This window comes from Pholcus phalangioides, unplaced genomic scaffold, assembly GCF_987345545.1.
Source record: "Pholcus phalangioides strain wild (caught in Gottingen) unplaced genomic scaffold, Ppha-v1.0 ptg000039l_1, whole genome shotgun sequence".
NCBI classification, from domain to species: Eukaryota; Metazoa; Arthropoda; class Arachnida; order Araneae; family Pholcidae; genus Pholcus; species Pholcus phalangioides.
Window position 1 is genome coordinate 24,649,825 of NW_028301625.1, and position 12,532 is coordinate 24,662,356.

At 33.0% G+C, this 12,532-nt stretch overlaps 1 protein-coding gene across 1 annotated transcript in view; it reads right to left on the reverse strand.

Moving 5' to 3' along the window:
* LOC149065740 (potassium voltage-gated channel protein eag-like) overlaps positions 1–2,386 on the reverse strand; it is a 236,362-nt gene extending 233,976 nt beyond the window's left edge. Inside the window, exon 1 of the mRNA XM_089253728.1 lies at positions 1,921–2,386. Coding sequence (XP_089109854.1) covers positions 1,921–1,999 — 79 coding nt within the window. The 5' untranslated portion in view covers positions 2,000–2,386. The remainder of the gene's footprint in view (positions 1–1,920) is intronic.
* Between the last annotated feature and the right edge of the window lie 10,146 nt (positions 2,387–12,532).

Here is a 12,532-nt window from a genome sequence, read left to right on the forward strand (position 1 = left end):
GGACATTTTCACAGACTGTCACGCATCGACTTCAAGTAGTAAATATTGAGCATCTCTATGGGGGTTTTGGATCATTACAACAGGTATTCTTGACATCATGTAAGTGATATCACACATTAAACTGCTGAAATTCTGTGAAAAAACGTGAACAGGGTACCGGAAGCGAAATGGATATCGTAATCCCATAAATATTTCCTACAACAACTTTCAGTTCAAAACGACTCAGGCTATGGTATTCAGACGTGATCATTGGATCACGTTTGAATGATACAGTCACGGGTATCATAGTATCCCTTTTATTCCTTTTGTTTTTGATCCATTTCGAACAGAAACATGAGAGGAGGAAAAAAGGAAAATATTTGATTGATGAGTTCTCGATTTGTTTTTGGCTCTGTGTCATAAATTGATCAACCATGCAGGGTATAATATTCCTCAATTTTTCTATTATCCGAATACGTTGCAAATATTATATTAAAACGTTTGATAGTGTCAGGATCGTGCCAGTGATCCAAATGGCGTTTCCGTTTTTATATTCCTGTCACATTTACGAGCAGATAACCAATAATACTGCTGCTATATGTTGCATGTTTGATAGTTCAGTATTTTCTATTAATATTTGCCTTAAAATAGATGAAAATATTCATGGCTAAATAATTTAAACGAAGTCATTGTAAGATATTTTGAAGTGATTGTGTGAAACCCAATATGACTGTAAAGCCGCTACTTCGCATGAGTATTTAGTCTACAGGAAAGCCGACTTCACGGAATCAGCGCAAATTTACGTATTTTTCGAAGCGAATAACACTTTTTTATGAACTGCATCTGGGTATTTGGATTATATTTTTCATTATGAAGGTTTAAAAATGTAGACGTATACAATAAATGTCATCAGAAATTTTTAATTACTGTAATAAATAAATATATTCATATTTAATTGGCGAACCAAAAATTTAATTCATTACTACGTAATTACTGAACTAACAATTCAATAATGAATTAATACTTAATTACTAAACCGGTTTTAATCACTAAATTTTTACTTATTAAGCATAATTTATTACTGAGTTGATATTTGATTCATGTTTTCGATATTACTATTTTTTCTTGTTACAGGGAAATGTCATCAAGTCATTGGATTAAAAAATATTTTCTTATATAGAACGCCGTAGAAATTCATATTTTACGGAACATAACGTTTTGTAGATCCTGTTCGAAAAGATTTCATCAGACAAACCCGGTAAGATCTGTTAATTGCACATAAATTTCGAGTAATAATGAATAATATATCAAAAACAATGTATTTGAAGATATTTATGATCTTTATTACGAATTAATAACTATCATATCATAACAATAATTTTTTCGGATTTTTACACAGTAGTTGAAGTTTTCCAAAACATTTGTATTAATTAATAAATTTTATTTTTCATGTTTAATTTTTTTTCTGCTTGGCGGCAATGCTATAAAATGAGCTTTTATCAGAATTATAAAGTAAGTTTGAGGCCTAATTAAACCTATTTAAACCTTTTAATTCACAACCAATCGCAGTTCTGAGGGAGATATTTTGTTGCAAGCGTGTTTAAAATTTTAAATAGGATTGAATTCTGAGATAAAACACAATTTCTTTTTAGTCAATATAGATGGTTCTCTAAAGTAATTTCAGCAAAAAAGTGAGCTCCAGTTATATCCCCTTCCTCAAATTCTTGATACATGAATGGTATGGACTTCGTGCATGATAAAAAATAGCCTATATAAACTACGACTTGCATCGTTTAATAGTAGTTAATAATTGAAGTTTGTAAGGTAAAAGTATTTTTCTTGTAACTCCTTACATGTCAAAAAACTGTTAATGCATGCAAAATAAAATTCGATTAATTTAAAGTAAAATTTATAGATAGTATATATAAAAATGGGACTTACGCAAGGAATTGTACCGTCGGAGTATGTTCTCGAGAAAAGTGTTTTGAGGGGCAACGAGTCCTCTTCGCCCGCCAGGCATTTTGTCATACCGCTGTGAGGGTTGGCCCGCCCGTCAGCTACCGCTTTTTAAGCCAGTGAGGGTCAGTAGGAGGCCAGTAGGACCACCTCAATTGCATAGCTTTTTCCACGGAGCTTGACGACTAAGAGCCTCTCTCGTATCTTCTCTCTCAACACTGCTTTTTGCTGCTGCACACGTGTCCAGGTGGGTCGCAAGTCATCAGCATCATCAACATCATCATCATCCCATCATCATCATCTACAACAGCGTCCCGCGCAGAGAGCGGAGTCCCGAAAGGGTCTCGAGCCGCATTCGCCATTTCGGCTGTACTTGACACCTTTTAACTTCCTCACGGCGGCACCACCTGATTTTTAATCCAAGCACTGGCCAAGTCCAGATAAAGCCGGACTCTGGAGCAATGAGGACCGGAATGCTTAAAACCGAATCCCTCCTCGATTGCCGCAGCCACGGGAAAGCGCACGACGACGCCAAATTCATTGGTCATCGTGACGCCAAACCACCTTTGGAATGACGCCAAGCTTTCTTCCCCCATCATCCGCTTCCTTCCTCTCGTTTTGCTCCCTGTCAAGAAATTCCAACGCTCAACCAAAAATTTCGTCGAACACCACATATAGTATCCCCTCTTCTTCATTAAGGAAAACCACTTCACCCTGTAGCACAAAAATATCGTATTTCATAATACAGTAAACTCTCGACTATCCGGCCTACGTACTATCCAGACTAGCCGGATAAAACAATAATATATTAATGAATTGCAATATTATCTTTTCATATTTGTGTAATCATTTATCATTAAAATAAGGTTAAATAATTTTTGTAAGAACGTAGCCTACGTTTTGCGTTTATGTTTTGTTGTTCATTTTGAAAGTGTGTGTAATTGTACTGTACAACAGTGTTTCCCAATCTTTTTATGTAGCGGACTCAGGTTCGTGAAGGTCAAGGCAGCAGGTCAATTTCCACTCTGCCTCCCCGAGGAAATCCAAAATACGTTGTTTTTTTTTATAATGTGCATATCGTAAAAAATTGAAGTAGTAAATTACAATTTTGTAACACTATAAATGCAATAATAGTAAATGAAAATTATCCCCGGACACGTTGAAACACACCGCTGTACAGTGTACATGATTTTATGCAATTTATGATTTACTGCAATTAAGTTATACATTATAAAGTTTATCTTGAAATATGTGCAATATTTGTATTCTTGTACTTCCTTTTTCTGTAGTAAATTTTTAAAACAGCACAGTTCAGAGAAAAGTACATAACAAACATTTATAAAGCATTCGTTGATAAATTAGTATTGCGAGTAATTTCTGTTTATAATATATTGTAGAATTTTTGGATAAAATAAGTAAAATGTTTCTTCAAGAGTGTTTTATGAGGTAACGAAAGGGAATACATATTATTTAGTATATTTGAAGATTGGGATGTATTTAAAGCTAATGAGAATTGGCTTTTGAGTAGGAAGAGAATGGATTTATTGAAATATAATTGACGTAATGTGAGTATTCCGAGCTGTTGATGAAGTTATATTGATGATGTAGTAAAATAATTTTTGATGATTCTAATTATATGTACTCTTTTAGAGGCTGATTATAGGGAAAAGTGTTGAAAGATAGTCAGAACACCAAACACTCTTGGGTCATATATTAAGAGTGAGTGAAACAAGGAGAAATAAAGAGTAAGTAAAAAAGATTGATTCAAGTAACTTTTGAGATAGTAAAGTTTATCAATTTTTAGCCGTAGTCTTTTTTACTTGACATGACTCTTCCATTTAAGATTGTGCCCAATCAAGATTATGAAAAATTAAATTAGAGTTAAAATGAATGTTAGTTTGGGAACAGAAATTTATTAACTTAATTTTTTATGTGTTTATCTGTAGGTCGTCAGAAAGAAACCACTTTCAAACTCCATTTAAATCAGTATTGATTAGGTTAGTTAGTGATTGGAAATCGTCAGCTGAGTAAAGTAATATAGTGTTATCGGCGAAAGTCATTATATTGTCATTTATGTTTAAGTTGCATGAATCATTTATGAATATTAAAAATAATAATGGTCCCAGGTCAGAGCCCTGAGGAACGCCTTTCATTATTTTCAATGGGGCGCTAATAGTGTGGTTCCCAACGGTGCGAATTTTGACTAATTGTGTTCTATGGGTTAAATAAGAAGCAATTATATTGAAAGTATTATCTCTGATTCTGTAATTTGACAACTTATTTAATAATATATAATGATTTACACCATCAAAAGCTTTTCTTACGTGAACGAATATTATAATGGACATTATTCGATTTCATGTACTGCTTAAAATCATCAATCATGTTGATATTGAGTGGGAAAATATTAACAAAATGGGAATTATTATAATATAATTAGTCTTAACTGCTACATTATTTCACTGTTCTGGAATCTCAGCATCTACGCAGAATTTCTTGACCATGCTCAAAATCTGATTTACGGAAACAGTTCATGATCACCCGTTACGAAATTGTTGCGCAAATTTTGCTTATCATTCTTATGCTACCAAAAAATACATACTTTCATTAGCGTATTACAATTTGTACTTTTCGATAGTTTCCATACTATTAATGACGATAAAAAGATTCAGATTTTGAATGGTACACCTTGATCCATAGATTGAACAACATGATCGGTATCAAGTGGTGCACATTCTCGATGCACTCCAGTTGAATAGTGAGTGTTAAACTGGGCATTAATTTATCAAAGAAAGAGTAGAGAAAAACAAAATATCCAAATTTTTAGTTGTCTTTAAAGATTTTTGTTTAACAACTTGGTCGAGAAAAGCAAAGTGTCTTGTTGTAGATTTTTTCCTAACTAAACTTGCTCATACAAAAATAATGATTTTTTCCTTTCAACTTCTAATTTTCCAAACCATTCGAAAAAATTCTAATTAAACAAGAAATTTTATCATTAACTTACATAGAAAACTCAAGGGGGGAAATTTCGTAAAAGTTCGAAATAATCACGTTCGAATTAACGAATTTCTACTGCATTAGGTAAATAAGGTACCTTGAATGCTATTACATGACAAAAAATCTATTGTCACTATTTAAAAAATTATGGGGTGTTGCACTTCGGGGAACACACTGTATTTATATGAGTTGCATGGATCTGAATAGTTCAAAAATGTCATTTATTGTTTGCCAACTTACTTTTCTATCATTGTTAAGAATGAACAGCAATATGTCTCCACATGGTATTACTCTCCAAAATACAAGGGTTAAAAATCGTTTTGGCTTGGCTTGTTAAGAAATAAGAGACGTGTACGTTTGAGCCATCCTACTAATAATTATAGAAACTTCATGAACATCTTTTAAGTAAAAATCGAATGATAGGAGCTGTTTAGAAGCATCAATGCCGAAACGAGCTCAAAAACTAGAATGCGTTTACTTGAAAAATATAAGAAAACCATGTTGGTTGAGAGCAGCATTGCCAAATAATATGTTAGGTATCCGACTACCTTTCTTATCACTTATCTATAAAATGGTACTGGAGTGAACTTCAATAAAATTTTTCGATGGAAAGTGTCTCAAAATGGTGGAAATGATAATAAGTTTTGAACTACCATTGTCATTTTCTACGAAAAAATCATATTTATGTCAAATTTTCAGCAAAATTCATGTAATACAGTGAAACCTCACTAGAACGATAAATCCCTCTACAAGAATTTTTTTTTTCAAATCTTGTTTGGAATTACCTGTAGTCTAATGTTTATACTCTCGATACAACGACATCCTTTACTAAGATAAATCCCTTTATAATGATATTTTAAGGGTATTTCGAAACTTCTACAACGATATTTTTATATATTTACCTCAAAATCACCGTCAATATATTTTTAAATTTCTCACCAGTCTTTGTTCTTTCGAGGGTGTCTAATAGCATCGATATTTTACACTATCTATCCTTTGAAAGTATAAATGGAGTTGCCATGAAGCTACTTTCTGTGTAGTACATGATAGTATTGTGCGGTAAACAACTTTATAGGGTAAAAAATTAACTGAATTTTATTCATTAACAAATCCGTTCCAATTTTTGGCTGCGAATAAACACCTATAAATGAATTTTATTTTGGTACTAACAACGCGAATGCAGAAGAGATGTCAACAACAGCATAAATGCGGCGGCACCTGATGATAATGATGATAACCTCTCCACAACGATATTTTTTCTTGATACGCAGAGTATCGGTATATCGAAATTTAACTGTTTTCGAAACACGATTGCAAAAACTTCTATGAATGAAATATTTTGTTTTTTCATAGTAGATTTAGATAGTGATGGTGCAGGCTTGGTACCAAAATTTAAAGTATTGTATCGTATGCTCATAAGTTGGACCCAAATCTGTTGATGTGCGTGTGAATTTTTTCGAAATTTCATACTCATATCGTGCATAAAACTCTGTTATTAGACAAATACATGAGATAGACCTTAAATTTGGATACAAAACCTTAAAAATATATGGAAAAATATCATATCAAAATTTTTTAATGATACAATCAATAGATTTTTTTAGAAATCATGTTTCTCAAACTCAAGTAAAATATCAAAAATAGCACTATTAATAAAAGACGTTTAAAGGTTTTTTCACAGATTATTTTATGTAAAAGCCCAACAATAAAGTGGGCGTAACTTCAGTTCTAAGCGTCATATAAGCAAGGCCTGTTTTGAAATCACAAAAAATTGGAGCTTTCATAAAAAATAAATAAAATAAAAAAATCGATATTTTCTTCCAATATGACGTTTTAAACATAGTTGGATACCTTACCAATAAAACTAATGATAAAATTGAAATCCATTTTATAAATTCTTTAATTAATCACATTTAAAATCGTCAATTTAATTCAAGAATTAATCTAAAAAATATTCACAAACAAACGAGTGAAAAAAATCCCATCAATATCATAGAAAATGTTGAATTTCCGAACATTCCAGAAACTTGGTGTAAAAACATGAAAAAAAATGAGAAATTCGTGAGAAAATAATCCCATTTTTATGTGTACATCTTCAGACAATAGATCGGAGGTACGACCATGTGTATATATTGTGGAACATGATAATGAAGTGTCTACTTTCTTTACCCTAAAAGACGATATTAATAAAAGGTGGCATGTTGTCTAACACGTTCCCAAGAATAAATGTCCACACGTTTTCTTTAATGGGTGAGAATATTACATTGGGTGAAATAGTTTCGCTTACATACGTGCAGAACTCAATCATATTTGAACAAATATAAAAGAAAAAATCAAGAGAAATATATTTGTTTTCATGATACTTACATGATGTTTTCCTTGAGTTTCGTGGAATATAAAATTCTATCTAACCGGGTAAATTACATGCATTTGCCGTCGGTAAATACAACAAAAAAAATATGAGTCAGGAATTCTTACAACCAAGACATTCCTCAATAATTATTTTCGATTTTGAAGCCTTATTGTTATTATAAGTAAAATTGATAATTTTTTTTTTCTGTCAAGTTTCAAACAAACCTCGTTTTATTATATTACAGAAGAACATTCCCGGTGTCATTTTTAAACGTTCGTCTTTATCAAAGTGGCTATTTTTGATATTATTGATATTATTACAAACTGCACATTATAGTCACATTAATATTACCACCAGCGAAAAAAAAACAGTTTTGTGCAGTCCGTGCTGCAGCACGATCGTCTATTCTGGAAGTGAAGAAATAAGTAGCTGGAAATTGTTATACAGTCGAACTTCTATATATATATTAATATTTCCTATTAGTCAATTGATAAATCCGGTCTATTTTACTAGGACATGTCGAATAAACATTTCTGCAAAATTTCAGAGATTTTGGGGCAATAGTTTTTTTTTTTAAATCTTACGGAGGAGCTCAAAAACTGCAATCTGAGAAAATCGCGTTCAAAGTGTTTCCTTGTATACGTTTACACTATGATTCACACACACATTATTTCTTTCTTTTCCTATGAAAGAACAAATTAACCGATTGACAAGAAATTTTCATTATTTTATTTGCGATTGAATGAAATCTTTTTGAAATCTTTTTTTTGAAAGTTCAAGGCTAATAAGACCCCTTATAACAATACCATCAATTTTTTCATTTTTATTGCTGAGAGAGTAGTGTTTGCGTATTAACTCTTCACAACTGAGCCAAAACTGACTATTAAAATAATATTTTTGATTTATTTGTGTAAAAAAAAATTAATTATATATATAATTAACTAATTTCTGTTGGGTCGACATCTTTACTAGGACCATTTCAGTTTGGTACATATATGTGTACCTCAGATCTTAACTTGAAAAAAATCATTAAAAATCATTTGAACAGGATAAGAAAATTGCGGCCTCACCTATCGAATACCCAAAAGGGCGATTCTGAGTTGAGAGAAAGTTTCTGTAAATTTATTATTGGCTTCACAGATATTCGTTGAACAGGGTAAAACGGCATAAATGACTGCACATTATGTTGTAAGTAAAATATTATGTTAAATATGACAGCTTCCTGGTTAATTTTGTGGCATGCCCCCTAATTTTGCTACTTTACCGCATACCAACTCCGGTCATATATCGCCATACGGCAATTTCCAACCAGAGGAGTTGGGGGAAATGAAGGACATTTTCTACGGAATATAAAACGTACAAAATTTATTGATCTATTAATAATTAACATGTATTATCCCTCCATTACTATAACAAAATAATTAAATACTTAATACTTTATTGGGTATATATTTACATTTTTTATTAGAAGAAAATTTCCCCGAAAGACATTTGAAAAGTTAAAATAGAATAATATATATTTCTTTTATTTTCAAAATCGATATTTGAAGTTTTGTTTTTGTATATGTACGTGCTTCGACCGATAATAAGTTGGATAAGCAAATTTTTATGAGTGAATCCTCGCAAATGAGTAGCTCAATAAGTAATTTGCTTTCGGCAACGCATCGTCATCAAAGCTCCTACTTTAGACTAGAGGTCTAAGAAGTATCCGTTTCGTATTTCGTTTCTCTCTCTAAGCCCTTCCTGATTGCTTTTTCCCGCTTCGATGTAAATACGATAGCCAATGTTCTCTCTGTTCTCTTCTCTTTCGGCCATCAGTTTCACTGTTGCTATATTTAGCACTCGGCGATGGCACTCGTGCCATCGCCGCATTTTCTGCCAAAAAATCGTTCTTTTCCAAAAGATATTCTCGACATGCTTTTCTATGAAAGGAACTTATGAATAAATAACTGACAACTACCTAGACTGAACTTTTCGCCCTTTTGCATATTTCAGTTCAAATTATTCCGATGACAGTCCTTGTTTTTTCTGTCTGGAAAATATTATCTTTTCGAATATCAAATGCCCTTCTTAACAAATGTGGAAATGTGTATCGTGCATTTAATGTGTATTTAGTCATTATTGATGACAGATATCGACGCGAAATTCAATAGCTTTTCTTATGTACTATTAATAGCACATTTTTTTAATCACAAAAAACAATTTGTTTGAGAAAACTTCTTTTATGTATATTAGAGAGAGAGAGCGGCCTAGAGGTTTTCTTCGTCACTTCGTTGGTACAGTTCGTGCTTTATAGTGCCTCCTCAGAGAGCAATGACGAAGGTCCCTGAATCGTTGTCCATTTGTGGATTTTGTATAGCTTATGAGTTCTGCTAGAAAGCCGAATTCAAAAGGGCCTTCCTGTTATCGTATGGGGTCATTGTAACAATGAAGTACCGTTGTTTGCTGAAGCAGTCCTATGTCGAGTCCACCTTTTAACCTTTTGCGGTCCTATGTCGAGTTCACCTCGACATAGGACCGCAAAAGGTTAAAAGGCTTTGAATGAGAAAAGCTGTTTAAAAATAATCCCTGTATTTTGTAAGTTCCTGGTTGAATTTTAGACTCATTTACGTCTTGTCCATCATGATTTTATGCATTTATATCAGTCTGTTAGATTTGGGCGTCTAATTTGAAGCCTTTCGAAAAGCTAGATTTGTACATTTATGCCCTATATCAGGTGTGCCTACAACAACTATTAATTTGGTAAAACTAGCATTTTTAAAATATAACAAATTCATACTTAATAATTCTATTTGTTCTAAATTTCATTAAATTATCTTAATGCATCTCCCAGAATAGTTTATTTTTTTATTTTATTTCTTTTTCAGACTACCCAAAAGGTTGGGCACCCCCAGTTTTAAATGAAATAACCAGACTACATAAATCCGCGTTGCACCAAGGTATACAGGATGCATAACTAAGTCCCGTTGCTGCAAACTGCTGGCGATCGTTGATTCTCGAAGCGTACTTACCATTAAAAGTATCCAAATAACGTGTGGACCTCAGATAAGTGATTCATATTGCACGGGGTTATATAGTTATTGGGAAATGAAAAATCAATTTTTTATACGCACACCCTGTTCTAAAAACCCAATTAAAAAGTTCTTTGCTGCCCTGTCTCTCCTGAACCCAATAAAAAAATACCGTGTTTAAAAGTATAAATATTCATTGTAATATTTGAATTCAAACGTCGGAGAAGATGTCGGAAAGAACCACATAAAACTAACAGAAAACGCTTCTCTCTCTCTCTCATTTATACGGTTCTTTCTCCAAATTTTCTCCGATTATTTAATTCAAATATCTCAGCGAATATTGTACTTGGAGAAGCGGGGATTTTTTTGGGCTCAGGAAAGACAGGGTGACAACTTTCTAATCGGATTTTTTTAGGACAAGGTGCCTGTATAAAAATTTAATTTTTTTAGTGCAACAACTATACAAAACATCTTGCAATATGAATGACGTATTTGAGGTCTACACGTGATTTGGATGTTTTTTCTAACTGAAAGTGTGCCTCTAGAATCATCAGTAATTTTCGGCAAGGGAACTTAGCACCCTGTATGCACTCTGTATATTAGTGACACAAACCTGAAAAATAGCTGCTTCTCTTATATGAAGAGGTTTAGATATTAATTAATTTTATGATTATAATATCAGCCATCGAAACCGTAGCTTCCAGTCTTGTCAGGTGTTCACTGAATATAATGTCAAGCACCACACTTTAATCTTTGTTTAAAGCTTCGTGGAACTATTATGATTTCGCTTAATTCTCTTTCAGCCAAAGGGTAATTCCAAGAACTCGCCTATGATTATAGTACAGCAGATCTACGGCTTCCATGCTTTGATTCTCACGCATAAAATCTTATCCGTAAACCGGAATTTACCAGTTCTAATGGAATCTCTGAACTTCTGTAAGAGCCATTGTGCTCTACCTGTTATTTTACCACAAAATGGAAACGTGTACAATTACCCTTCGGCTATTGGAAAATGCTTTATTAACTCATAATTGTGATTTTATCAGAGAGGCTTAAATGCAATTACAATAAACAACCAGATCATTCATATACACTGCTAGACAGCTGCTATGTTCAAGATTTCATGTGCCATATTTCAAATAAAACAGTCCACAGAAGAAGACTTCTACCTTTATTCAGCCAGAATGGTATAGATTTTACACCAAGGAAAATGTACACAGTGGCAAAAGATAATAGGTCCCTTAGAGAATAGCCATTACATCTCTCAGGATCAATAGAAAGTAGCACTTGCTCAAACTCAGTACATGTCTGCATTTGTTTTGAATGCTTTCAAAACTGCGAATGAGAATTTATCTTGGTAGTTTAAACTAAGACTAAAAGAGCACAAAAGGTGTGTTAACAACCGGGGGTAGTAGTGAACCATCGAATCTGTTCACTACTACCCCCGTCTCTACAGAGAAGCGATAGATATTTTTCGACATAGGAATAATTTCAACCAAAAAAGAAGAAAGTTTGAAGATAATCCTAGTAGATTTCCCAATCCTTTCATATGCGGAAATTTTATCCGAAAATAACGTGACAATAGATCTCCACCAATCGCAAAATAGTAACCGTTCTCAGCCAATCCCGAATAAGCATGAGGGGATCAATAATCTACAGCATATGAAGCAGGAAATGTTGATGAGAAGGGCACCTCGCCGGTACCAGACTCAACTCTGAAGATGCCCGCTACAGCTGCGGTGAAACTTTAGAAGGAAATAGCAGACCACGCGGCCCAACGGCACGTGGCCTGCGTAATTTTTCATTCTCAATTAGATGCCGGCCATAAAAGCCAACGCTTGTCACAGAAGAAGACTTGCATAATAAACAAACAAAACTATGCATAATAACCGATTTATCACATTTACCGTAACATATACATAATTTGACATGTACGGACAACACTAATCCTACTTTATCGTGTACGGTATATAACGTAATAACTTATTTATAAGTATTTCATTCTAAATGATATAATTATTGGTTTCTTTAAATCCTGAAATAAGTATACGTAGTGAAACATTGAATGAATTAAAAATAAGTTTCTGAGAATAGTTTTTATCTATATACAAGCTGAATCAGAGAGAAATAAATCTTGCGGATCACATTCATATTTGATGTTGTCTCCACATGTTTCATCGAGTTCACTTTTAACGGGAATTGAGGTTAGCGCAAGTATAGCAAAGAGTGAAGCTAA